The 27902-nt window shown below is 42.5% G+C and overlaps 3 protein-coding genes across 7 annotated transcripts; 1 reads left to right on the top strand and 2 right to left on the bottom strand.

Moving 5' to 3' along the window:
* The first annotated feature begins 316 nt into the window (after positions 1-316).
* tox4a (TOX high mobility group box family member 4 a) lies at positions 317-13963 on the top strand. Of its 3 annotated transcripts, none has more exons than XM_061694925.1 (10): positions 317-775; positions 875-940; positions 2117-2404; positions 4249-4494; positions 7589-7690; positions 7792-8088; positions 9968-10048; positions 10425-11117; positions 12082-12224; positions 12324-13963. In XM_061694925.1, the coding sequence occupies exons 1-10, from the start codon at positions 671-673 to the stop codon at positions 12379-12381; spliced, it is 2079 nt and encodes a 692-aa protein (XP_061550909.1). In that variant the 5' UTR covers positions 317-670; the 3' UTR covers positions 12382-13963. The 3 variants fall into 3 exon arrangements, with proteins under 3 accessions (XP_061550909.1, XP_061550908.1, XP_061550910.1); XM_061694924.1 differs by having other exon boundaries at positions 2114-2404; XM_061694926.1 differs by lacking the exon at positions 7589-7690 and having other exon boundaries at positions 2114-2404.
* A 1140-nt stretch (positions 13964-15103) lies between these two features.
* si:rp71-1g18.1 (uncharacterized protein LOC559922 homolog) lies at positions 15104-19489 on the bottom strand. 3 transcript variants are annotated; one of them, XM_061694930.1, is made up of 4 exons: positions 19104-19489; positions 18792-18880; positions 18596-18662; positions 15104-17496 (listed from the first exon to the last, which is right to left on the bottom strand). In XM_061694930.1, the coding sequence occupies exons 1-4, from the start codon at positions 19345-19347 to the stop codon at positions 16619-16621; spliced, it is 1278 nt and encodes a 425-aa protein (XP_061550914.1). In that variant the 5' UTR covers positions 19348-19489; the 3' UTR covers positions 15104-16618. The 3 variants fall into 3 exon arrangements, with proteins under 3 accessions (XP_061550914.1, XP_061550915.1, XP_061550912.1); XM_061694931.1 differs by having other exon boundaries at positions 18596-18659; XM_061694928.1 differs by having other exon boundaries at positions 18596-18880.
* Positions 19490-21239: 1750 nt separating this feature from the next.
* casq1a (calsequestrin 1a) lies at positions 21240-27208 on the bottom strand. The gene is made up of 11 exons (XM_061694932.1): positions 26894-27208; positions 25358-25451; positions 25126-25226; positions 24914-25025; positions 24600-24673; positions 22611-22741; positions 22479-22524; positions 22295-22349; positions 22078-22178; positions 21699-21773; positions 21240-21586 (listed from the first exon to the last, which is right to left on the bottom strand). The coding sequence occupies exons 1-11, from the start codon at positions 27128-27130 to the stop codon at positions 21332-21334; spliced, it is 1281 nt and encodes a 426-aa protein (XP_061550916.1). The 5' UTR covers positions 27131-27208; the 3' UTR covers positions 21240-21331.
* Positions 27209-27902: the final 694 nt, after the last annotated feature.

The following is a 27902-nucleotide window of genomic DNA, read 5'->3' as shown; positions in this document are numbered from 1 at the left end:
GTTGTAATTAGAGGCAAAACACACACACCCCTTTTTGTTATGAAATGTAATTATAATTAACGTGTCAATGGATTGGTACACATTTCGTTGTTTTGACGTGAAGTAAGAAAAAAATAGTAAGATTCCTGTGCCTTTGAACGTTCAAGAAACAAATCGGCCCTACTGACTATACAATACTGTATAGTCTAAAACGAAACAAAACATCATTACTTGTTTCATATTAGACTCTTAATGGGGCGTATGTGAGACTTCGAAATATATAATTACAATTCGTAACTGGCGCACGTGCTCTATAAATTCCAAGCGAGGATTTCCTTGTGTTACTGTTTTCCAACGGTCCCTGAACTAGCAATCCGTTAACGTTGTCCGGCTCCTGATTCAATGGTTTTCCTGTCTCACCGCAGCTTTTACGCTCACGAGACGTTATTTTGAGTTCAACAAAATATCTGTTTAACATCGAGTGATCGTTATGGCTGGCTGATGTCAACCTAACATCACCATCGTTACCAAGTCTTCATATAATAGCGCAAGGTTAAGTTAGCTAGCTAGCTAACTAGCTAGCTATCTATATCTATTTACTAGCATTTTCGTTATTGTTTGGGTCATCCATGAATGAATTTGATCCGGTATTTTTTTACGTAAAGATTATTAAGAGTATTTTTGCTTCAAAATGGACCTTAATTTTTATTCTGGACTTTCTGACGGCTGTGGTCAAAATGTTGATCCTGAGTTTTTGGACAGCCAAGCATATGCTGGATACCCTGAGGGACATAAGGTAATCCAAACGCATTTGTTTGCTAATACAAGTCTGATGAAGCCTTGACTAAATGTCATTATGTCCATTTTGTCATTTAATGCCAACCTTGTGTTTCAGTTTTCAGAGGGTAGCGATAGTTATCTAACTATAGGTGGCGGTGCTCATCACTTTTTGTCCACCGAGGTAAGCGAATAAAGTTACCTTCATTCACTCCGCATTTGAACGATATAATATATTTTATGTGTGCATGTAAAGTCCTATGAGCATTTATTCGATATCTTTATTACCCAGTTTACGGTCCATGTACTGGTACACCCTTTATTTGTCCTCACCATTACGACAACTACGTGCTACTAGTGAACTAGTAACCCTGCTCATTGGTTGGCAACCTACTTGCCACTTGTACAACTAGTGACATTATCGCTAACATCTAGCGCTTCAATAGTAGTGCTAGTAACATTTACTTGTGGTTATGCCGAAGTGGTCCTAGTAGGGCTCTGAGATCGACAGACACAGGTCAAATAGTAGACCAGAGTCCAAAGCAAACATGGTGAAGCAGCATTTAGCTATTATGCTACACACAAAAGGAATAAGTTGCCAACAGAAGCGACGTCAGTGTGTGCATGTTTTTAAGTCCGGGTCAAAAAAAAAAACTCTTTTTTTTTTTTTTTTTTTTTTTTTTTTTTTTCCCCCCCATGCTTTTTAGAGCATTTCCACTTTTAAATGATATTTCTTGCACTCTATGCTGTTTTAATTGTATTTTTATTTTATTTCTTTCCTCTTTGTTTTAAATCTTTATAAACTTTTTTTTCCCTTTGTTTTTAAATGCTTTTAATCATGTAAAGCACATTGAGTTACTTTGGGTATGAAATGCGCTATATAAATGTGCTTTGCTTTGCTTTCTGGAAAGTAAGACAATTCAGCGCCCAGTAGAACGACTGTGTTTTACAAGTAATCAGAAAAAATAAATACATAATTACGCACTAGTAGGACAACTTTGGGATACCAGTAGGACAACTATGTTACTAGAGAGCCTAAACTACTAGTGGGCGCTTTGGTTCTACAAGTAGGGCCCAGGAGGGAACTTGTGTGTGTGAAACATGCCTGGGTCTTGTAGTGTTACTAGTACAGCACAGCACTTAACGAGTAAGGTTTCATTGAGTACTTGTAGACTAAAAGTGGCGGTACAATTGGGAAGAAACGTTACAAGAAAGACAGTCATTCTACTAGTGTGCTGAATTGTCTTAATAGTCAAGGCCTGGACCTTAAACTTGGTATCAATGAAATACCCAAATGGCTTTCCATAATGTGAGCAATTTCTGACTGCTGAACAACTTTTTTGTTCCTACATAACAGCAGACTTTCCACACCCCCAGCCTTGGAGATGAAGTTTTTGAGATTCCGCCAATCTCACTTGACCCAGACACATCCCTCAGTATTTCTGAAGCAGTGTCCCACTTCGAGTTGTCAGACGGCACTGTGGGACCTTCGGATTCTCGTAACCTGGTTAGCAACCTGGTGGTGGGAGCTAATGATCCATCTTTTGCATCTCCGTTTGTAAACACCGGCTCCCAAGGCTTGGAACATCTCAACATGGGGACCATGGCTCAGGCGAACGGAGGAGCCCTGCTCAGCTCCTCATCATTGGTACGCACTTCACCTCATTAAAATGCTTCAGTCCCTATTTTCTCACATCAAGGCCTGGCTATTCACTTGAGCCGCAGAGAATACCGGATGTCTATGAGGCAGCAGCTGGCTGTACAATTGTTACCTGTTTAATACCACCACATTCACGCCGCAAGTATAGTGGTGTGAAAAAGTGATTGCCCACTTCCTGATTTCAGTTTTTTTTTTGTTTTTTGTTTTTTGCATGTTTGTCACACTTAAATGTTTCCCTTCACCAAAAATTGTTTATTAGTCAAAGACAACACAAGTAAACACAAAATGCAGTTTTTAAATTTGTTTTATTATTAAGGGTGAAAGAAAATCTAAACCTATATGGCCCTGTGTGGAAAAAGTGATTGCCCCACCCAGGCCTGATACTGCAACACCTGTTCTCAATCAAGAAATCACTGAAATAGGACCTGCCTGACAAAGTAGACCAAAAGGTCCTGAAAAGCTAGACATCATGCTGAGAACTAAAGAAATTTAGGAACAAATGAGAAAGTAAGTAACTGAGATCTATCAGGTGTGGAAAAGGTTATCGTCATTTCTTAAGCTTTGGAACTCCAGCAAACCACAGTGAGAGCCTTTATCCACATGGTGAAAATATAGAACAGTGGTCCAAAATTACCCCAAGGGCGCAGAGATGACTCATCCAGGAGGTCACAAAAGACCCCACAACAACATCCAAAGAACAACAAGCCTTACAGCCCTTAGTTAAGGTCAGTGTTCATGGCTCTACCATAAGAAAGAGAGACGGGGGGGGGAGATGGGCTGCATGGCAGGGTTCCAAGACAAAAACCACCGCTGAGCAAAATGAACATTAAGCCTCGTCTCAATTTTGCCAGAAGACATCTTGAGGATCCGTAAGACCTTTGGGAAAATAGTCTGTGGTCTGACAAGACAAAAGTTACATCTGGTGTAATAGTAACACTGCATTTCAGGAAAAAAAGAACATCATACCAACGGTAAAATATGGTGGTGGTAGTGTGATGGTCTGCGGCTGCTTCAAGACCTGGAAGACTTGCTGTGAGAAATGGAACTATGAATTCTGCTGTCTACCAAGAAGAAGAATGTCCGGCCATCTGTTCGTGACATCAACCTGAAGCGAACTTGGGTCCTTCAGCAGGACAATGATCCAAAACACATCAGTCCACCTTTTGAATGGCTGAAGAAAAGCAAAATGAAGACTTTGGAGTGGCCTAGTCAAAGTCCTGCCCCGAATCCTACTTGGATCCTGTGGCATGACCTTGAAAAGGCGGTTTATGGTCTAAAACCCTCAAATGTGGCAGAATTACAGCAATTCTCCAATTCTCTTGAGTGGTCCAAAATTCCTCCACAGCGCTGTAAGAGACTCATTGCAAGTTATCGCAAACGCTTGATTGCAAGCTAAGGGTGACCCAACCAGTTATTAGGTTTAGGGGGCAATCACTTTTTCCGTCAGGACCATGTAGATTTGGATTATGTTTCTCCCTTAATGAAATAATTCATTTTAAAACTGCATTTTGTGTTGACTTGTGTTGTCTTGGACTCATATTTAAATTTGTTTGATGATAGGAGACATTTAAGTGTGACAAATGTGCAAAAAAAAAAAGAGCGAAATCAGGAAGGGGTCAAACACTCTTTCACACCACTGTATAGACACCATCAATGCTGTACAAAAAGGCAATCAATAGAAAAGCATGCCGCTCTGTCAGAATCATAATTTCTCTAATAAGATTACAAACATAATGTAAGTTACATGACTGCTTTAAAACTGCTTTGGCCTTTTTAGCCGTTGCTTTACCTGACTGTGCTTTTTTCCTACTTATCGTATAATCTTGCCGCAGGAGTTGGGCAACAGCAGCGGCTCCCATTTCAGCAGCACGTCCCCAATGACCATTGATGTTCAACTCGCCGACATCACTCATGGTCTTTTAGGAAGCGGTCAGCTCTCTACCATTAACCAGACAGAGTTGGCGCTGGGTCTAGGAGAAGAATGTGTAGGACCTCCCACCGGCACCTCAGAACCGCCACTGTCCGCGACACCGTCTCCAGCTGGCTCCTTACAAGATGAGGACATGGATGACTTCAAGGTGAGAAGCCTTTTATGCCTAAATATTACCACCATTTCAAAGCTTTATTTAAACCTCGAAAGCTCATTGAACGCAGGGCTTCATTTTCAATGACATTGAGAGGACAAAGGAGAAGAAACACAACTGATTAAAAAGTTGCGTTCAACAACAAAATGGCTCTTGATCAGAAGTCAGACATTAGAATCAGAAGTCAGAATCATCTTTATTTGCCAAGTATGTGAAAAACACACAAGGAATTTGTCTCCGGTAGTTGGAGCCACTTTAGTACGACAACAGACAGCCATTTGACAGAAAATGCTTTTGAGACATAAAAACACAGTACGGACAGTCAGTGACCAATGAAAGGTTACCAGTAATGTGGTAATGCTGATTTTTTATTTATTTATTATTATTTCTTTTTTTTGTCAGTTGTGCAAATGATGCCGTCCTCTTGCAATTTAGAGCAGTTTGAAATGACTACTAGAGCGATAATCTGGTACATTGACCATTGTGCAAATGGCGCAGAGACTTCAAGAAATTTAAGCAGTTTAAAGTGACGAGTAGTGCGGTATTCTGGAACAGGTGTCAAATGTGCAATGGAGCAGAAACTTCTCAAGCACATGAGTGGCCAGTATTTGTCACCAACACAAATAGAGATTGCAGAGTGGCAAGACTAGTACAGTAAGTGCGGGAATAATGTATAATTGGCCCGACAGAGATGTGACAACAATCTCAAGGCAAAATTGGCAGCATGTTGCAATGGAATTGTAAGTTAACTGTTAAAGAAGTTCATGGCAAGAGGGAAGAAGCTGTTGGAATGTCTGCTAGTATTAGGTTGTATTGTTCGATAGCACCTACCTGAGGGAAGGAGCTGGAAGAGGTGGTGACCAGGATGTGGAGGATCCAAGAGGATTTTGCATGTTCTTCTTTTAGTTCAGGCAGCGTGCAAGTCCTCAAGAGTGGGTAGGGGGCTACCGACAATTTTTTACTTTATTTTTTTAGCAGTTTTGATTGTCCGTTGCAGTTGGAGTTTGTCCTTTTTTGTGGCAGCGCTAAACGAGACTGTGATGGATGAACACAGAACCGATTTGATGACTGCTGTGTAGAACTGCCTCAACAGCTCCTGTGTCAGGCTGTGCTTCCTCAGAAGCCGCAGGAAGTACATCCTCTGCTGGGCCTTTTTGAGGATGGAGTTGATATTGGTTTCCCACTTCAGGTCCTGAGAGACTGTAATTCCCAGGAACTCTCAGGTCTCAACGGTTGACACAGGGCAGTTGGACAGTGTGAGGGGCAGCTGTGGCGAAGGATGACTCCTGAAGTCCACGATCATCCCTAGAGTCTTGAACGTGTTCAGCTCCAGGTTGTGTTGGCCGGACCACAGCTCCAGCCGCCCCACTTCTTGTCTGTGTGCAGACTCGTCACCATCTTTGATGAGGCCGATTACTGTGGTGTCTGCAAACTTCAGGAGTTTGACAGCCGGGTGCATTGAGGTGCAGTCGTTTGGGTAGAGAGAGAAGAGCATCGGAGACAGGACACATCCTTGGGGCGCCCCAGTGCTGGTGTTGCTGTGTCCTGCCCGTCAGGAAGCTGTAAATCCACTGGGAGATGGCAGGCGGGACGATGAGCTGGAGAAGCTTGGAGGAGAGGAGTTCAGGGATGATGGTGTTGAACGCAGAGCTGAAGTCCACGAACAGGATCCTCTCGTAGGTCCCCATGCCGTCGAGGTGTTCTAGGATGAAGTGCAGTCCCATCCGTCATCCACAGACCTGTTTGCTCGTTATGCAAACTGCACGGGGTCCAACAGTGGACCTGTGAGGCTGTTGAGGTGGTCCAGCATGAGGTGTTCAAAGGACTTCATAACCACAGATGTCAGGGCGACAGGCCTATAGTCATTCAGACCCGAGATTGCAGGTTTCTTGGGGACTGGGAGGATTGTGGAGGGTTTGAAACAGGATGGTACTTCACACAGTTCCAGAGATCTATTGAAGATCTGTGTGAAGACTGGAGCTAGCTGGTCCTTGCAGACTTTGAGGCAGGATGGGGACAGAAGGTCTGGGTTCGCCACTTTGTTGATCTTGATGTTGTTTGAAGATGCCTCTCACATCCTGTTCGTGGATGGTCAACGCAGGTGGGGGAGTCAGAGGTGTGATGGTGGTAGGTGGTGCGACTGGGTTGGTGTGGGGTGTGAAAGTGTCCTTTTCAAGTCTTAGAGTCCTTTATTGTTCTCTGCTTGGTTAGCGATTGTAATCCACGCCAGACTGACTTAGTTGTTAGCGGTAAACAGTTTTTCCAGCTTTTCTGCATAATTTCTCTTTGTGATGTAACTTTCTTTAGTCAGCTGGTTTCTAGCGCAATTATACATGGCTCTATCCACAATTCGATAGGCGTCCTCTTTAGCCTGGCAAAGTTGCTGAAGTTTGGCAGTGAACCACGGCTTGTTATTGAACGTGCGAAATGTCTTTGTTGATGCACACACATCTTCACAGAAACTGATATAGGATGTGACACAGTCCGTATATTCATCCAGGCTGCCGTTGAAGTTTCAGAGACACTCCAATCTGTGCAGTCTATACAGTCTTGAAATTTTAACTTTGCTTCATAGGTCTACTTCTTTACTGTTTTCATCACAGGCTTCACACATTTAAGTTTGTGCCTGTATGTTGGTATTAAGTGAATTTAGCACTAATCAGTCGAGCCCAGGGCTGCACAGGGGATAGCACGGTATGTGTCATTTAGCGTAGTATAGCAGTGGTCTAGAATGTTGTTTTCCCTGTCAATGTGCTGCTTGTATTTAGGGAGTTTGTGGTTGAGTTTAGCTTTGTTAAAGTCTCCAAGAATAATCAGGGGTGAATCTGGGTGTTTTTTTTTTTTTTTTTTTTTAGTTCGTTTAGTTGTTCAGCGAGCGTTAGCAGTGCGACATTTATGTTAGCTTTAGGAGGAATGTAGACACCTGTGAGTGCGAATGACTTGCATTTCAAAAACAGCGACTCCAAGTCCGGCTGCAGTGTGTGTTGAGCTCAGTGATGTCGGTACACCATTTTTCGTTGATATAGAAGCATATCCCGCCGCCTTTTGTTTTCCCCGATAACTTCATGACTCTGTCTGCCCGGTGTAGTTGGAAGCCCGGAAGCATTGCAGCGCCATCGGGGATGCGTTCACAAAGCCATTTCTCCATGAAGCACAGGGCGGCGGAACAGAACGGAACATCATCAATTGTGTTGAGTTTGAGTGAAAGAGTATTCACTACCACCATGATGTAACATGTTTTCCCACTGGTACTGCAGCTAAATCACGCTCTCTGATCTGTCTTTCTCACAGAGGAGTGTGCTGGTAGACTCCCCCATGTCTCTATCCTCATCCTTGGTCCTCTCCCATCCAGCTGTCCAGTCCTCCATCTCCCTGGCGACAGCCAAAAGGACCACATCAGCTACAGTCTCCAAAACAGGCCGGCCCAAGAAAGACCCCAATGAGCCGCAAAAGCCAGTTTCTGCATATGCTCTTTTCTTTAAAGACACCCAGGCTGCCATCAAGGGCCAAAATCCAAACGCTTCTTTTGGAGAGGTGTCAAAAATTGTGGCTTCCATGTGGGACAGTCTGGCCGAAGAACAGAAACAGGTGTGCACAGCCTTGCATATTTTATTCGTCTGTTTTTGAGGATAGTTAATTTAAATTGCTCATTTTAATTTCTTCCTTACTTACATTGGAAACACTAAAGTTGAGCACGATTCTTTCCAGGATGCGAGTGGGCCTGCGATTTGTTTTATACAGGAGGGTGCTGATGTAACCCGAATTTGTACGGAAGTCCGAATGCGGCATAGTACATTACTAACCTATGCTAACGTAGTGGTAAAGGCATAATTACAGTAAATATTTGTTTGAAAAAGACTTTTAGGACATTAATATAAAACATTAAAAAACGGTGCCAGAGACAGCTGATTTTTCACAAATGATTATGTACTACTATCAAGTCATAATGGCTGTTGTAACAAATATGACAAAAAGTTTTTTTTTTTTTTTTTAAATTTGCAAGCTTCCCCTTTAACTCTTTAAAACCATAGGGATCACCGGTGACACTGCGGCGCAAGTGTATTTCAAATTACCTTAACTCCTTGCTAAGAAATAATAATAGATATATTTATTAAAACGCCTGGTAATGTTTATCTATTGAATGATTAAAATTGTACGAAGTAGCGAGGAGTTACAGTAATTTGAAATACACATGCCGCGGTGTCACCGGTGATCCCCATGATTTTAAAAGGGTTAATTATCCAGCCAAATTTTAAGTATTGAAATTTCTCGTGTATAATGCGCACCCATGTATAATATACCCCCCCAAAGTTGAACTAAAAATTCTGGAAAACCCTTCTACCTATGTGTAATGCATTTTTACAATGCATGATTTTGTTCCTACCCAGATGATCACAACATGAAGTATGATCTGTATTTTGTTCGTTTTTTTTCAAATAATGATTCTGAAGTTAAGCACTTTATTGGAACACGTAATACTTTCTTTTTATTTACTTGCTCTTATTTTGAAATTCACAGCCGTACTTTTATTTAATAAATGAGAAAACACAGTTTTCATTGTTTGATTTCCCAGGCAGAATTTATAATATGGGTAAAATTCTATAAAAACATGAAGGTCCAACACATATAATTTTATTTTTAATGGGATTCAAAATTAAACTGTCAAGCATTTCAGAAAAGCATTATCATTAAACAAAACATAACTATAAAGAAATTAATGATGGTTGTTGTTCAGTCACCAGTCGTATTAAAAAAGCAAACAAACAAAAAAAACGAATTCTGCCAGTGTATGTAAACTGATGAGCACAATTGTACATATATGCAGTCATACGTACCCCCCTGTCCTATTGGAATGAAAGTGTAGGCTACATCTTTTTCATAACCTCTAGGTGGCGGTGGCATATTGGAATGAAAATGTACAGCTTTTTCATAACCTCTAAATGGCGGCATAAATTTATAAAATGTGAAAAGTTTTTTTCCATTTTCCCCTATACCTATGTATAATGCGCACTATTGACTTTTGACAATTTTTTTGGGGAAAAGATGTGCCTTATACACGATAAATGACGGTACCATTTTCACATTATTGACAATTATACAGCTGTTGATAGTATAACTTAAAAACAATAAATTGTACTCTGAAATTTAACTTGAATAAAGAGTGTAGGAAATGAACATGAAGAAGGAGCTAACTGCTTGTGCTTGCTTTTCTGTTTTTATTATTGTAGACTCAGCCTTATTGCGCTTAATGGCCCCCCTCCTACCTTGCAATAAGCTCCTTATCTGGTTCATCATCACAATTCATTATCACAATTCACCTATTTGTAATCATCAGTCCTATTATGTGGTGATATAACAATAAACGAACATTTTTAAAAAACTTAACTAATGTCATGCATGACGAACATTACACTTGTAGGGGTCAACTGTATGGATGTACTTAACTCACTTGCTGTGTTTCTTTTAGGTGTATAAAAAAAAGACTGATACTGCCAATCGGGAGTATTTAAAAGCTCTGGCAGCTTATCGAGCGAATCAACTGTCACAGGTAAGATTGTTGATTCAGCAGGTGTTCAACCCCTTGATTTTCTTAATTAAATTAATCTATGGGTGGCGTGGCGCAGAGGCTAATAGCGTACCCTGCAACCGGTGGCTAGCGGGTTCGTATCCCTGGGCAAGACACTTAAACCACATAGTCTACAAATTAATGTAGTTGGATGTTTGGTGGTGGTCGGACGGGCCGTAGGCGCAGAATGGCAGCCACGCATCTGTCAGACTGTAGCTACACAAGTAGCTTGCAATAACCAGATGCGACTGTGGAGTGAATGATTGTGTGCAATTGTAAAGAGTCTTTGAGTGTCTAGAAAAGTGTTATCTGTGCAGTCCATTATTATAATGTTTTTCCATCTCCTCTCACACCTCAGCCCACCTGTAATGAGGTGGAGACCGCACCGTCGCCATCTCAACCTGATGTCAGTGAACCTGCTAGTCATCAGGTCGTCCGTCCAGCAAATAACCTCGAAGAAAACACCATCACAAACATTTGTGCCTCAAACATCATTCTGGATATACCGGAGAGGGCAACGCGTTCCCGCACGGGCGCAAACAAACCAGCACCGGCCCCAGCAGCCGCGGTCCCATCCACCCAGACCGTCACCAAGATCCTAATCCCAAAACACATGCTTCAGGCAGGGGGCCAGTTTGTCACTCTGCTGCCTGGCGGCATCCATACTTTGCAACCCACCCTCGTGGTGTCCGGCGGCCCGCGCCTGCCGCCTCCCCTGCAACAGATGCAGAATGCACCCCCGCCGCCACCGCTCCAACAGATGGCGCCAGCGCCGCCGCGGTTGCTACAGGCCAAGCCTCGTGAGGGAGGAAGTGCGGCGGGACTCCCCGTGTCCGTCACTGCTGCCCCTCCGCCTCCGCTTCAGATAAAAATAGTTCCCTCCTCTTTGCAGAGAAAAGACACTCGGCCCATCATCATCCCCGCCGCGGCTACAGTGGCGTCAACAGCGTTTGCGTCCACACTTCCGCCAGCAGTGCAGGTGGTGAATTCTGCCGAGTCAGCAGGTCAGCATGATGAGGAGGTCATCTCAGAGGGGCTGCCTTCTGAAGAGGTACATATTTATTTTGGTTTTGTGCCTGTTGGTTTGCTTGACATATGTAAAGTACAAAGTCAAATGTCACACAATTTGGACTTCAACCCAAGTTTCTTGGTAAATGATATGCCTCAACAGTCAAAAAAGCCTGAGCTCCACAAGTGTGATTTCCTTTTTTCCCTTGGCTTGCTTGGAAGGTTACCAAGAATGAAAAGTATACCAATAACCATTGAACCAGAAATGGACCAAATAGGAAAAGTAAATTCTATGTCAAAAAGAGCATTACACATAATGGCTATCATGAAAATAATCACAGAGGCTCCTTAACAATGTTTTTATTGTCGAAAATGTATTTTTTATGTATATTTCACAGCCAACAATGAGAATAATCAATCATTTACACATTGACAAAGCAACCACATCCTCCTGGTGTGTTGTTATCCTATCTGCCAAGGAATATATTGTGCTTCTGTAGTTTGTCTACCTTTGGAGCCATTTGTTTCGAGCATTTTCTGTGTTTTTGCCTCATTGTTTTACCACCACTTTAATATTTAGCTATCTTTTACTGATGTTTACATTTCTTTGATGTTCTTAAAGTATAGAAACTATGCAAAAAGGAGCCAATACTTTTCACTGCACTGTAGGTGGTGATAATGTACATTATGAATAAGTTGCCAACTGCCCCCCGCCCCCCAAAAAATGAGAAGACATACCTCTACTCAACAAAAGTTAGGGATAAGGATAATAGGCTTTTGAATGAAATTTCAGACAATTGAATCAGCACAAAAATGTCATGGTTTGTTGTTTGGCAAATGCGAATTACTGATAACTAATCAAAGATGATCTGTTTTAGCTACACAAAATCCCAGCAAAACCGTTTGAGAACAGCACCTCTGACGGATGGCGTTTTCTAGCTGACAAACATTATACACATTAGCCATTATAGCCACTACATTAACAACTTTGCCACCTTATTTTTCAGGGTGAGATGGAGGTGAACGAGTCGTGCGAGGACACCACTGTGCCGTGCATGTGCGTGAGGTCCGGCTGCACAAACCCAGCGGTGGAGAGCGAAGACTGGGACAAAGAATACTGCAGCAACGAGTGTGTGGCCTCTCACTGCAGGTGAGTTTGTGATTCACCTGCAAAATAGAAACCAAACCTTAGCATAGATGTGAGCCTATTATACAGCACAACTTTTTTTTCCTCTCTTCTCCCAACCAGTGATATTTTCAAGGCGTGGTGCTCCATCAGGAGTCAGACCATGGGAACGGTAAAATAAACGGCATTATCGACTGTTGTCGCACTGCAACATGGACATTGTTACTGTTTAGGATAATTCAAGAAGGCTGACATTTTTTGGGTGCGCTATAAACTCCTGAATAGGAATATATATATCCTGTAGTGAGGCACCTGGAGTTCTTTGATGCATCCAGTGTTGTTCAACGCAAATTTGTGTGTGGACTTTAATGATGTCCTTGAAAAAAAACCCAAAAAAAAACATTTATTTCTTGTGCTCTGAAAATTTGCATTTGTTTTTCTGTAATCAGAGTTTATTAGTTTAGTTGACTTGCCTGACTTCAGTCTAGGCAGTGTGGGTTCGGTTGCGTCACGGTCACAGTGTGAATGTGAATGGTTGTCTGTCTTTGTATATGTTCCCTGTGACTTTGACTGGCGACCAGCCCGGGGTGTAGTCCGCCTCTTGCCTAAAGTCAGCTGGGATATGTGTTGAGTATGGCGTAAGATGGAAAATGGATGGAGTTTAGCAAACAGATGACTGTGATGTGTTATTTATAGATGGTCTGTGTTTTGTACATAAAACAAGAGACTTTATAGATTTCTGTTGTTCACTAGTTGGCTGAAAAATCCCTTCCTTGGTTTGAATGACGTTTCAGTGTGCTGTTAGTACAGTTAGACATTCCTTGCTGATCTTTGCGAACTAAACATTTTTATAATATAAAGGACTACTTGCACTAAGGGAATGCATATAGAAACTATCTTTTGAAAGAGAATATTCCATTCAAATGGAACTTAGTGCAGTTGTTTGATAGATGTGACAACTGCCGCCACTAGTCTGTGTCATTCTTTTGACATTATACACCAACATGGGAATGGGATGGAACAAAATGTCAGCAGTGTCGCCAACCACATTGAAAAGCTGCTTGTGGAAAAGGAGCTTTAAAAGCATTTATTTTCATGCTGCATTCAAAAGTAAAAGTAGTCAGAAAGTGTTCATCTGTTGTCAAAGATACCTGAAAATAAAGAATGCCGGACTCCTGTATTGTTGTTGGCGTATACATATTTTTTTATGTACCTCGGGAATAAACGTTACAATGCAGCTCTCGGCAATTCTTACTAAGTAGAAAACAAACAACTGTACTGTGTGAAAGAGCTTCAAATGGGAGGTTCGATTGTTCAAGGTTGCACATGCCTACAGTATTGGGTGCAGCTGTACAGACAAGCAACGACTATAGTGTAGTTTATTTCCAGAGAAAAACATGGCGAGTGAGATAAGCGGGAGGATCTAACCTTGATGAGGCAACTACTGCCGCTTGAAAGAATAGCAGGAAGTTGAGTGGTTTATAAAATAGTTACGCAGCAGACAATGGTGACTGATTTTCTACTCTTTTACGAGCATCTGCAGAGAAACGGGTGGTATTCTACCTGAAGGGGACGAGCCCTTTGTTCTCTCAGCTTTTTAAAATCGTCTAACATTGTGAATGAAGTCCGGGTTCAGAAACTCCTGCTTTACTAGACTGGAAGCAGAGCAACAATGTATTTTGCATCTTTAGTTAGAAGTGTATTGTTTTTGTCATACTTCTGTACATACTGGTAGAATGAATAAAAGATGCAAGTGAAAGTCATTTACGACCGTGTCCTTTGTTCATATCATCCGCACACTGACGAGTTGCTTTGCAGCTACGGCCTGGCTTCCCCTTGTCTAATTCGGAACGTACCCAATATTCCCCCTCCCTGTGCGTGGAGAGTTTGCATGTTCTCTGTGCGCTTGTGTGGGGTTTTCCCCGATGCATGTAAAGGTACTTCGGTTAATTGACGACTAAAAATTGTCCTTAGGTGTGAATGCTTGTTGGATGTAACCAACAGGAATTCCATCGTAGCGACGAAACCCAAATCTTTGAGGCAGATAATCACTTCCAGGAATGGCGCGCCTGGCCGACCTTGAAAGTAAGATAAGACGGCCACTTCTCAAGGATAGCTAATTGGGATGCTATACACAACGAATTGGAGCAATGCTTTGGGCAGTATAAAATCCATCCTTTGAACCTTCTGTAGGCTACCCTGTTTAAAAAAAATATAAAAAATAATAAATTTGCTGGCAGCAGAGAAGCAGACGCCAGTAATTTAGTTATTTTACAGTAATTTGAGTTTAACGTTATAGTACTGTTTTTTTGGGCACTGTCACTGTAATTTAACAGTGCATCTACCATCATTTATTTTAATAGTATACTAGTGTATTATGGATTGTAGTATCTCATTGAACTTTAACAGTACATCTACTGTAATTTATTTTAACTTTATATTACTCAATGGGCGACTGTGAAACCATATGTTTAATCTCCTCATATTGTTACGTCACAACAAATTGATGGATAGCTAATTTTGGAATCGGAAGTCAAGGGTAACAGTTTAACTATGATCATGTTACTGTAAAAAGGGGTTTGGTGACAAAAATATCTCAACGTTATTTACTACATATGAGAATTTGCAATTTTGGTACAGATTTCAGCTAGAATCATGGCGGTTGATGCACATAATTTGCTTTCACGGGCCACATAAAATGATGTGGTCCAGATTGAGGTCGTTTAGAGTGGCACAAAAGATTGTTTCTTTCCTCAATATTGTCCAATAAGATAGCGATATGACTTAATCACAAACTGTAACAAAATAAAATGCAAAAAGGCTGGATACTTTTCAGTAATGTTCTTTTTTTTTTGCTTGTATGGCTTCCAGAAATCACTGCTATACAAATGATTAGACATGTAAAAAGTCAGTAGTTCTTTTATTCTTAAACTCAAGGATAGAAAGACTATCACACATAATCGGTAATCATAACTATGGAAAAAAAAAGGGCTTTAAAATAGCAAAAAAATAAGACAAATAGCCTTTTAAGTATATAGACACGACTCTTGGTCAAACAGGCTGTAGCGTATCATAAAGGCATGGCACACACTAACGTTATCACAAAACTAAACAAGAGGGCCAAAAAAGACAAAATTTAAACATCAAATGCAAGGAACATGTGCTCTGCTTCCCAATACAAGAGCTGAAAATGTGGCAATATCTGAACATGCCCGTCGTGTCTGTCACTGCATCACACTAGGACATGTTAACAACTACAATATTAGACATCCCTCAGCATGACGTAGTGCAACAGCAATAGCATTGCTCACTGTGTTTCTATTGGATCAACAGATGGTTAAGGTGCACCTTATGTTTGGTGTTTTCTGACAAGTCGCTGCCGAGGATGAAGGTCCACCATTTTTTTTTCTTATTCAGCCAATACAAAAACAAGGGATCAACAGGGATGTATACATCTACGACCTCGAAATCCTCTCCTACTAGCAAGTGTAGTAGAACCTGAGAGGGCTCCATCTAGTCGCAAAAAGCAGATCATCTCTGTATGAAATAACAGAACTTCAGTGTTTGTTTTATTTTAAAATCAAATAATTAAAATACACCCCCCCCCCCCCCAAAAAAAAACCTTGCAACATTTTAATGGAACCTTCATACTGTTTGCAGTCTGAGGTAGCGAACGGTACAAGCAACCATGAAAAGCCCTTTTAACACAGTTTCTGTAAAATGGTCACATCAGAGATGCAACAGAACTCACCTTTGCTGGACATTGCTGTGTTAAACTTTACATAGCCCTGGCTTTTTATTATTCCCTTCCACGTAGTTGCCGTCGGGAATGCAACATTTCAATTACAAAGTTGGAAACTTCCAAAGGGAATTATCAGGAATTTGTTGGAATAAATGCGACGAGACCCGAAATCTTACAGAAGTGACGATTGCCTCTTCATTCATTGACTGCCAGGCCTCCATGTTAACATGGATATTTGACTTCAACAGCTGTCAATGGCAGTGAATTTATAGGGAATTTCTATTGTATTTGAGCATCATCAAGGTCTAAAATAACCACATTTCATGCAAGTGCAGTGGTATACCACCACGAGTACGAAGTGGGGAATAAAAAAGCAGCACTTAAGGTACTGTAATGCTACCCCCCGTATGTGGGCATTTACTTTGCATGAATGTCTGTTTGTGGCAGAACAAAGTGTTTATATTCATGCTTGACGGTCATACATCTCCATTCAATGACCCTCAAATCCCAGTTAGTTCCCATGAAAAGTTTCCATTGGGAATATTTTCCCAAAATCCTCATCTTAACTTCCGCACCCCTTTGCAAACCGAGTCGCCTTCCTGAACCAACGTCACGGGAAAACGCCAGTTTTGACGAGTAAGTTTAGTGGCGTGCGAAGGGGCTGTAGGAGCGCCGGCTACACGCCAGCGATGGTCCGGAATGACGGCACAAAGATTCCACACGGGGTGAGTTTGTGTCTGTCCAGGTTCCCCTGGATCCTGAACATCTTCCCACACAAGGTGCATTGGTAAGGCTTTTCCCCAGTGTGAAATCTCAGGTGCGCTTTTAGATTTTCTCGCAGGCGGAAGCTTTTGCCACAGTGTGCGCATTGGTGCGGCCTCTCCCCCGTGTGGAATCTCATGTGTCGGCGGAGGCTCTTCCTGAGCGCAAATGTCTTGGAACACTTGGAACACGAGTATGGCTTTTCACCGGTGTGGAAGCGCTCGTGCCGGCGGAGAATCTTGCGCCGTTTGAATGTTTCGCCACAGGCGCCGCAGGTGTAGCCGTCGCGGGAGTGGCCAATGACGTTTTGTAGTCGCCAAATGCCGTTTTCGCACGGTGTGAAGCAGCAAAGACGGTGGCCCGTGTGTATGCCTTGGTGGCGACGCAAATCTTTCGGCACGGGCCACCTCTTTTGACCGCTCTCCTGAATCTTCCCCTCCATCTCTGCTGCAGTGAGCACGTTGACTAGTTGCACCGCACATGCACTCCTCCTCAGCTTTTGGTCCAACGAGGAGAGTTTCAGCTTCATCTGGAGGGGGTTTTTCGTCTCCTTTGGCGCGGGCACGTGTTCCCAAAGGCCAACCGGTGCCGGAGTCACAGCTCCGTCGCAAACGGACGGGCTGTAGGCGCTACCCTTGGCCGTGCTCGCGCAGGCTTGATGAGGCTCTTGTTTAACAGGCTTCTTGGAGCTGTCCGGCTGACAAATCAACGAGACTTCATCGTGCGGATCGGGCTGAACTGCAGGAGGTTTCTGCTTAGCTGGTGGACTTGGTCGAAGCCCACATCTTTGATCTGCAAATGGAAAAAAGTGGTTTTAATGATACGTTATATTCTTCAGTCATTTACTTAAAGGGCCCATGCGATGAATTCTTTTCCTCTTTTTCTACGGTTGAGGTCCCTTCATCAGGTTTGCAAGATAATTTGGGTTGAAAAAGCTCAGGATGCCCTTTTTCAAGGTATTCTAGTTCTTCTTTTAGACCTGGCAGTTGAGGTGACGGGATTTCTCATTAATATTTGATATGTAAATAAGCTCCGCTCTGATATGATCGCTGTTATTCTTAATTCAAGTATGTAAAACAGCTTTGCTCTGATTGGTCCTTGGCCATATCACGGAATCTTATGGCAGCCAAGTGTTCATCACAACGTCGCGTTTGATTCCTTCAATGTGGCGGTCACATTATCATTGTGAAGCAGAATTCAGCAAGCGTATTAGCGTATTCCACTAATGGGGAATAGGGAACGCCTGTATGCACGCTCACCGCGCACCATTGCTGAAAGAAAAACACGTCAAAGCTCGTGTCAAGTTTGCTCAATAACATTTGGACAAGCCAGTTAAATACTGGGAGGATATAATCTGGTCGGATGAAAGCAAAATTTATGTGTTTGGATGCCATAATGCACACCACGTTTGGAGGAGAAAGGGCACTGCACATCACCCTAAAAACACCATACCAACAGGGAAGTTCGGAGGTGGGAACATGATGGTGTGGGGCTGCTTTTCAGAAAATGGTACTGGTAAACTTCACATTATCGAGGGAAGGATGAATGGGTCAATGTACCGAGGCATTCTTGATAAAAATCTGCTGCCATCTACGAAGATGATGAAAATGAAACGAGGGTGGACGTTTCAGCAGGATAATGATCCAAAACGTACTGCCAAAGAAACGCTCAATTGGTTTCAAAGAAGAACAAAATAAAGCTGCTAGAATGGCCCAGCCAATCACGTGACTTGAATCAAATCAAATGGAAAATCTATGGAACCAACCGAAACTCAAGGTCCATAAAAGAAACCCACGGAACCTTCAAGATTTGAAGACTGCTTGTGTGGAGGAAGCTTGTACTTGTACTCAGTCTGGAAAAAGTGAGGTATCAGGCCATGTGTTTTCCTTACCATCCAATGTAGCATCAGTCTGTGGCCCACAATCTGTTTCGAGGGTGCTCAGCTCGGCCACCGCCTGCTTCAGGAAACAAAGCAAAAAACATGATGGCCTCCTGATAGTAGTAGTAGTCGACATGGAAAACGCCAAGTGTGTGTGCTCAGATTCCGATTTCCAAGAGCTCCAGCTTTTCACAAGCCACGACATCACCTTGACTTGTGGATGATCTCCGGCAAGAGGAACACTGCGACAGCCCTGCGCCTCCTGCTGCTTTTCGCATCTCCTCGAACAGTCGCCATCTGGAAGCAACAAGGAGAGGAGGAGGGGGGAGGGGGAGGACGGTGTTGGTCACATTCCTTTTGCATGAGTGCGCAAAACAAAACAAAAAAACAATATTCATTGCAGTTGTGCATGCATGCGACTCTAGCAGTCAATGGGTCCCACGGTAGGCTGCAGGCTAAACATTGATCCCAAAAAAAAAATTAAAAAATGCAAGTTGCATGACTTCAGGAAGCAACCTACTATGCAGCTTGAGCGCCGGCTGGATATCTTCGTCCACTTGCACGCCGATGCTGCGGGTTCTCTCGCCACACGGCAATCTAGCCGGAGACTCGTTCCCGTCGCCGTCCTGGCCCGCTTGCACGCTGGCGGCCGAGGCCCAGTATCTGCTCTCGAACAATTTGGCCAACTCCGCCGTGGCCACTTTGACCAGCGCACTTAGCACAGACTCCACCTGTGTTTGGATGTTCACGGCGTCCGCCGACATTTTGCCAAGCTTTGCACGCGAATCGAAGCGGAGGAACGTTTTTTTTTTTTTTTTAAATACAAATAAATAAAATAAAAATCACGCGAATCTAAACGTCTGCCAACAAAATATCAACGATCACATTGTTTAAACCAGGAAAGGGTGGAAAGTGTGGGCGCATGCGCACAAGGTGGACCCAAATTTTTGAAGGGCGGAACAAACACAGATAATGGTTTGGAAGATACGACGCGCCCATTTCGGCTCCGCGCCGACGGCAAAGCGAAGTTAAGCGAAGGGAGGTCAAAGTCGTCATCGTATTCGGTGTGCGTGGACGTCAAGAAAACCAAAGGACCCACGAAGCCGGCACATTGTGCTACATACGCTTGCGGAAAACGCCGCACAATTACGACAAGGGAACTGGGAGTCACTCTCATATGGAAAGTAAATATGTTGCTTTAAAAAAAAAACATTTTGTGTATTGATATAATATGCTTTGGCGTTCACACAACAGCAACCGTGTTGAGCATGTTACGACTTAATTTCAGTGTCTGCATTGCCTTGCATGGGAACGTCGACCTCCCCAACATGGCCGCCACGAACGCACGTTGTTTAGCCACGCTATCTATCTCATTGTCAAATCTATGGGCATAATGACGTCAAATTTAAAACGGTTACGTCTGGCAAAATTCTTCTTCTTGTTATTATTATTGTTTGCCTCTCCAGATTAATATATTCAGCTCTTTATTTCTCTAAAGAACTAGGAAGGGCTCCCCCGCGCCCCCCGTGAGGATAAGTACTGAAAATGCATTCATGAAAACAAAATAAGCTACATAAAGAAGAATGTTTTGATAAATACTGTACCTCTATCCTCTGGTGGCCTTAATGCATTAAATCTTTCCTCTCCAAACGCGTCATTTCAAATGAAATGGATAAAGTTCTATCGAAAACTCGGTATGGAACTTCATTGTTTTCAAATCAGTAGGCGGTCTAGGACCTCTGCCGAGAACTAATTATAATATTCCAACATTACCAGTAAAATTAGGTAATTGTCTTTTGTCGTGGTCGATGATTTACAAAGACAATTTCTCCCCACGCAGATATTATATTTTCAACAATCGAGATATTTAGATAGAAGACGAGATCTTTATATATTGGCAGATGGTTTGACATCATTTCAGTCAGTCAGTTATTAAATGAAGATGGTCAATTATTTACAAATGAAGAATATTGCTCAGTTTATGCCTGCCCTCACTAGGGTCGCGGGCGTGCTGGAGCCTATCCCAGCTATCTTCGGCCGGCAGGCTTGTCTATTATTAATATTATTATTATTATTATTACAGCAGCACGTCTGGCTCACAGTTGAATGTTTGTTTGTTCTCTCAACCCAGTAATAGGCAATTTCCTTCGTGGGTCATGTGTCAATCAATTGTTAAACAAAGTGTACAAACACGCAGTCGTTGGTGTTTCTGTCCAAATCTGTCATTTATTTAAGACTTCACAGTAATTTCTCTCATTACAAAAATAAAATATGGCTGTTGTTATACTTCGTTGTCGTAGAAAACATCATTTGATGTACAGTGTTACAAGGATTTGGCAGAGTATGCTGGTGATACATAAACGCCCATCTGTAAAAAGCTGCTAGCACCTTTGGATTTGACTTGACGTTTTGTTTTGTTTTTTTGCACCGAGGAAGACAAGAAAAAGTGTGAGCATATATTAAATATGATCCAGTACAATACTGCAGCCCTCCAGTATTTAGTAGAACACCAACCTTAATCATATAAAAGCACTAGCAGTACATGCCAAAGATTGGATTATTTTTTTTATTTTTTATTTTTTTTTAATAGAGTTACATGAATGAAATAATTGATTGGGGAGTAATAACGGAATTTAGTTAAGATGATGAAGGGATGAGATGAAAATGAATGATTCAGATGTATTTGCTGTTCCTATTAGCATTTTAAAACTGCATTGGTCAGATTTAGATACATTATGTCCTAATTTATTAATTATCGTCGTCATCGTCGTCGTCATCATCATCATCATCGTCGTCGTCGTCATCATCATCGTCATCATCATCATCATCATCATCATCATCATCATCATCATCATCGTCGTCGTCATCATCATTGTCGTCATCGTCGTCGTCATCATTATCAGGATCAATTTCTCCTGACAGAACATCCTCAATCCAGTCCTCCAGTTCGTCCACAGACGGCATGTTGTCCTCATCGTCCATGTCCATCCACACGCTGTCAGCCTGGTGCGGAGCAACATATCAATAGGAATCACCCACCCGGCCCCACCCCACCCGTCGTAGCTTCTAAATGTCGGCAGACGCAAAACACACACTTAATCAAAGATCAACTTACATCATCGGCTTCCACAACACCGATCTGTGGGGAGGACAGGTCGATTCCGAAAATCTTCTCCCAGTGAGGCACAAGCTGCGGGGAACGGAAGAAGGGAATGTTCATCCGTTCATTTTTGCAACCACTTTTGTTATTCAGGATCACAGCAGGGGCTGGAGTCTATCCCAGTTGACTCCGATTGAAAGGAGAACGAGTCAGTCACAGGTTGATAGTGAACAGCTCATTGAGTGGCAATTGATCGTCTACCGCCTGCACAAAATTTAGCTACGGGAACCAGTTCAGTACCAATGGTTGAATGGATTTTTTTTTTTTGCATTAATGAATTATGTCAAGAACTTGTCAATTAATATTCAGTTTAATCGAACAGAACTAATCCTACCAGGGGGAAGTCATCAGGGTCAATCCAGACAATACTGAGGTGAGGGTGTTCCGTGTTGTCCTCGGCAACTTGCTTCAGGATCTCCAAGAACTCAAAACCGTCTGAAGAGTAAAGAACCACAAAAATGAAGAGAATGCAGCATTGTCCTACCTGTCTTTTGACTTGATTTGTTCAGTTTTGTTTCAATAAATTCAATGAAAGTTTGATGTTCACTCACCTGGATCAGACTCCTCGGCAAAAGCGATGATGTGTTCGCCGTCAATATGGTCATCCTTTGGACAGAAAACAAATACAGTATATTCCACATGAAACAAACTTTCGAGTCCATTACTAAACATTGATTGAAGAGCGAACATTTTCAACAATTTGTATTGTGTTGGAAGACATACAAGAGTTCTTACCCAGATTTCATACATGTTGTGGGGCTGCAGCTTCCTCAGAGTTGGCCTTCAAAAGCACAAAGAAATCATATGTTGTGCTTTTTTTTTTTTTTTGTACTGGAAGAATCCATTTCTCGTAGAAACTGGACTCACCTGTCATTTTCTTCAATGAATTTCACCAGCTCATCCTCAGTATAAGGTTTTCCTGGGATCACAACCGGATCATCCATGAAGGGTTCATAGAAGTCCACCTCATTAAGCTTGAGGTCCAAAGCCTTGGCGATCTGTTGCCAATAGTTCAAATAATTAGATACACGCACACAATTACATGCTATAATACAAAAAGTAGAGCATATCCAATCGGAACGGCTCTACAACGATCCGATTGAATGGACGCATTGCTAAGGAGTGAAGTCATTCAAGTCAGTTGTATTTATTGCATTGTGTGTTCTATTTAGAGCGCACCAATTCGCAACAAACGTCCCTGTCTCAATCTCAAGGCACTTTCAGTATGAAGCCCACAATAGAACCATGCTCCTGAGATTTTGGCGACTTTGATCGGGGCACAAGCAGACAGACACTCAAATTCCTCAGACGTGTGGTGGATGTCTGACTTGTTTTATCAGCGGGCATCCAACCCTTTTGGTTATCGTAGAACTTGATTCGTCGAATGCATTATTATGATTGTAGTTTTTTAAAATCATCTCACATACTGGCCGACATGCAACTATGGGGGTCGGGTGTGTGTGAAAACCAACCATCGTTGGAGGGGTTATGAGGTCCGCAGACATATTTAAGTGTCCAGCGGATTTCACTAGCTCATTCTGTGTTTATTAAGGCTGCCCGCTAAATTTCAATGCTCCATTCACGCACGGATCGCTGCATCCTCTTCCGCATATAGAGCCTTACAGCAGTGTCTACAGTTCAATTTGAGGTGTTGTGTTACTGTCTAAAACAGATAAATAACTGAAAGAGCCAACATTTTCTTCAATTAAACCACAATGAAACTGAGATGATTGTTTTTGGCAATAAAGAAAAGAGGATTGCTGTTAGTAAATACCTGGAGTCACGCTCTTTAAAAACCAAAGACCAAGTCCGAAACCTTCGTGTTATGATGGATTCCGACCTCACTTTCAACAGTCAAATCAATTACTAAAACTGCCTTCTCCCCTCTGAAGAACATACGCAGAGTGAAGGCTTGCATGTGTCAAGCAGACCAGGAGAAGCTCATCCATGCTTTTATCTCAAGTAGACTTGACTATTGCAATGGTCTTCTGACTGGACTCCCCAAAAAGAGCATAAAACAACTGCTGCTCATTCAGAATGCTGCAGCTCGGGTTCTGACCAAAACAAAGACGTCTGAGCATATTACTCTGATTCTACAGTCTTTACACTGGATCGCAGTCAGCTTTAGAATAGATTTTAAAGTTCTGCTACTGGTCTATAAATCACTAAACAGTTTAGGTCCTGAATACATGAATGAAATGCTAATGGGATATAAACCCAGTAGGGCTCTGAGATCGACAGACTCTGGCCAAATAGTGGAGCACAAAGTCCAAAGCAAACATGGTGAAGCAGCATTTAGCTATTATGCTGCACACAAATGGAAGAAGTTGCCAACAGAAGTGATGTCAACCCCATGTGTGAATGTTTTTAAGTCCGGGTTAAAAACTCTTCTTTTTTCACATGCTTTTTAGAGCGTTTCCACTTTTAAATGATATTTCTTGCACTGTATGCTGTTCTAATTGTATTTTAATGTTTTTCCTCTTTGTTTTAAATGTTTATAAGATGTTTTTTCCCCTTGGTTTTTGAATGCTTTTAATCATGTAAAGCACATTGAGTTACGTTGTGTATGAAATGCGCTACATAAATACATTTTCTTCGCTTTACATCTCCATGCAAGACTATTGCACCGCTTTTAAAGGGAATGAGAGGAGCAGCTTTGATTGGACAGAATAGAAGTCGGCTGTGATGACGCCCACACCAGCGCGCATTCAAAGGAGCTGATGTAATGAAATTACCAAGACCCGGTCTAACCCGCCTCCTCACAGAGTTACACCAAAGATTTGCACTAGTCCCAAAAATAGAGCCCGAAGTGTTATTGATGTGATATAGGTAATTGTTTGGCTTGTAAAGACCCACCTTGGCATTGAATGTTGCATAGAACTTGATGTGTGGATGGAACTCTTCAGCAGCATCGACAAAAGCCTCAAAATCTGAAATTTGACATGCAACCATCACAAGTATTGAAGGGCATCGGCAAATGTATGAAATACAAATGAGCATTTATTGCTTTTCAACATAATTTTCCATCCTCATTGCAAAGCAGTCACTCAAAGGAAACTAGCTGTCACAAGTTGCGTCTGATCTCATCTTGGCTTTATTAGTTGAGCGAGAGAGAAAAAAAAGCAAAAGCACAGTATATATTCTCATGCCATCACAGTACAGAGTCTTACGTTCTGACTTGTGACTCTTAAAGTAGCCCACCAATTTGATGTCCTCTTCGATGTTCTGAAAGCCTTTCAGTTCCCTACTGTTGTCAATAATTTCCACGGGATCTTCAAGGAGCTGTGAAGGAAATGGGAGGTCATGGAGGAGAGAGAAAAGAGGCAACCAGTGTGAGAGACGGCCTATTAACTAGTAACCGGGTGATTATATCCTCACGAACATCAAAGATGAACTCCACAAGAGTGTCTGCCGCGAGCTCTCCATCGTACTCGATGACCTCGTCATCTGTGAAGATGAAGATGCTGTCGGACTCCTCGAGGCCTGGGACGTCAGAACCAAAACAGAAGGTTAAGAACGTGGCCTCACCCGGCCGCTGTACTTTATTTTGTCAAGTTGTAAGCAAGAAGTTTCCATGCAGCAATGATATATCGAACAGATACGATCACGTTTACCCAGTTTTTTTGCTAAAGCCTTGTCAATCTTTGCATCGATGAGTCCCACTCCAATGTCCTCATCATCAAACTCTTCTAGGACCTGGGCTGCAAGCTGTAAAGCAAGCAAACTCAAAATGTCACCCTCATTTTGTTAGTGCAGTTTAAGTGCTGAATGTAGCCACATAACTAATGTGCCAATCGGTTTCTACACTGTTTGGCTGCGTCTCGTTGAGAGTCGTCGCCACGAGTTGTTTCATGACCATAAAAGCCTTCTTTATCTGTGCACTGCTTATGCGCTTTCTAAATCTGTACGAAACTTGAACCTCATGACTGACCGTTACTTTCGCCAATGGAAGCGTTGCATTCACGGGCGTGCCGAGGAAATGGATCGAGGGGCTGTCCCAGTTTGCTTGAGCGTTTGAACAACTCCTTTTGCTGGCTTGACTTTGAAAAAGTCTCCATTTATTTATACTATTTGTTCCTTTTAAGAACAAATATACAAAGTGGTAACACTGTCGTGTCAGATTTCCATCACAAGCCTCATTCAAAAGACAAACTCAATGAATGACGACTTTTGTGAGACTAATTGTGAAACGTTGACATTTTAAACCCCTTGTATCTGTTACTAATAATAACATTCAATCCATTGAATGTGAATATAAATACATTAATGCTGAGAAACACAACCCTTCGGAGTACTCGACCTAGCACAAAAGCAACTCGGGATAAATATAGCCATAAAGGCACACTAGCTTCAGGGACTATTTTGGCAAGTTGGCAGTGATGTTCAGGTCTCCGAGATCCGCTGACAAGTGCAGCGCATCAAGTGTCAATCACAGCACAGAGCTGAGGCGGCACAACTGGAGCCAGAACCTCCGGCGCTGGCTTGTAGCCCCGAGCTCTGACGCCCCATACAGAGACTTTTTTTTTTTTTTTTAAGTCAAAATGAAAAGTGAATATGGTTGCAAACGCAGTTACTGATGGATGATGACTATGCGTAAGCTATGCGTAAAGTGCATAATGCCCTTGAAGCGTTCCCACTACATAGGTGCAGTATTTGTAACTGTTATATCACGACTGTCCCCGCAATGTTGTCAAGGATCAAAAGTACTGTGACATTTGAGTTCAGTGAAATACAAATCGTCTTTGGTACTATTTGATATGTGTGCACACTGTATGCGGAGACTCGAAGCGGAGTGATGATTTCATGCTTATCTATTGGGGATGTGGTGGAACATTTGAGTGCACCGCTGACAGACGGCCTAAGGTGTGGCACAAAAGGGGGGATGGAGCCGTATCAGTGGACGCACACTTGAAACTGGACATGCGCAAGTCCTCACAGCTCAGCTCTCTGCTTCAGGTGGGCGACATTGATCACACGCCGCCGGCTTGTGACACAAGTTCAAGATCTCATCTGTCAGCATTTCAGAGAAGCTATTCCCCCACCTTGTAATATCACTGTTCCGACGTAACGTCGCCCAGGTTCCTCTCTTAAGTTCCACATCCCTTTAGTGCATTATATTTATTTCAGTAATACTCACATATAAAGCTTACCTCGAGGGACAACTCCTCGATCTCAAACTGTTTCTGGGCGACGCGGCTGGATCCGGGATGGTCATGGTAGTACACCACCATGACTTCATACTTCTTCATCACAGACTTATAGTTCTTGACGTGGAGGTCGTGGACTCTGTCTTTGCCGTCGTACTCGGGGAAATCCAAGCTGTCTTTACCGAGCGAGAACCCCCCAAAGGACAGCAAAACTCCCACAAACACCCAGGTCCACTTCATGGCTCCTCTCTGGTGTGGATTTGCAGTTTCAGAATGGACACAAACAACTTCGGTGTAAGTGTGAGGAACCCTTTCCAATCCGCGTCACCCAGAAGAGAGCAAGCAGCAACTCTTACATCCACCTTAATAAAAAACCCACATGGGCCACTGGTATTGGGGCACTGGGGGTAAGAGGGGCTGAGCTAAATTGGTGTTAGTGTGTGTCTATGTGGGGGAAAAGCAGACGGGGGCCTGCGTGGTTGCCAGGGAGACGGCTTTGTGTATAAGTGTACGTTTCATACATGTCAAATTCGGTTGAGAGGTGAAATGAAGGCCGGGACGAAGGTGGAGGCAAATCATGCAAATCTTGCTTGATTGTAAAAACCGCTGCTCCGAATCAATAAAGAGACGTTCATTTAGAGATGCGGCACAGTTTTCCCATATTAAGTGAAGATGTCGGATTGGATCTCAGCTAAAAATAATGGATGAGGTACAGAGAAGTACATATCAGGAGGGGGTGCTGGTGTCTTATTTACTGCAGTTGGCACCTGCACAGCATAATCCTAAAACGAGATTTTCACTGGGGACTGAGGCCTTTTTTTTTTTTTTCTCTCCCTGTGTGCCCTTTGCAGTGTATGCTTAAGATACTTTACAAATTGAAACTAAAAATAAATGTAGGCAAGCGACCCACCCTTCTTATCTGTGGCAAGATATGCCAGCATGCAGTATTACAGGTCTTCGTTTGAAGGGAACAGTTGGAGGATGTCCGCTATGTGTGAGTGTATGTAACCTG

This window comes from Phycodurus eques, chromosome 13 (assembly GCF_024500275.1).
Source record: "Phycodurus eques isolate BA_2022a chromosome 13, UOR_Pequ_1.1, whole genome shotgun sequence".
NCBI lineage: Eukaryota > Metazoa > Chordata > Actinopteri > Syngnathiformes > Syngnathidae > Phycodurus > Phycodurus eques.
This window is presented reverse-complemented; position numbering and strand designations above follow the sequence as displayed.

Bases quoted from the DNA above. Each gene is read 5' to 3' on its own strand.
- casq1a (XM_061694932.1), bottom strand. From the start codon at position 27,130: ATGAAGTGGACCTGGGTGTTTGTGGGAGTTTTGCTGTCCTTTGGGGGG. The intron at 22,742-24,599 runs GTGGGTCTTTAC...TATTGGCAACAG, and splicing joins ATGCAACATTCAATGCCAAG to ATCGCCAAGGCTTTGGACCT. The intron at 21,587-21,698 runs GTAAGTTGATCT...GCTCCGCACCAG, and splicing joins GTGTTGTGGAAGCCGATGAT to GCTGACAGCGTGTGGATGGA.
- tox4a (XM_061694924.1), top strand. From the start codon at position 671: ATGGACCTTAATTTTTATTCTGGACTTTCTGACGGCTGTGGTCAAAAT. The intron at 776-874 runs GTAATCCAAACG...CTTGTGTTTCAG, and splicing joins GATACCCTGAGGGACATAAG to TTTTCAGAGGGTAGCGATAG. The intron at 941-2,113 runs GTAAGCGAATAA...CCTACATAACAG, and splicing joins ATCACTTTTTGTCCACCGAG to CAGACTTTCCACACCCCCAG.
- si:rp71-1g18.1 (XM_061694928.1), bottom strand. From the start codon at position 19,347: ATGTCGGCGGACGCCGTGAACATCCAAACACAGGTGGAGTCTGTGCTA. The intron at 18,881-19,103 runs GTAGGTTGCTTC...TGTTGCTTCCAG, and splicing joins GCCGGCGCTCAAGCTGCATA to ATGGCGACTGTTCGAGGAGA. The intron at 17,497-18,595 runs GTAAGGAAAACA...TTCCATTTGCAG, and splicing joins GACTGATGCTACATTGGATG to ATCAAAGATGTGGGCTTCGA.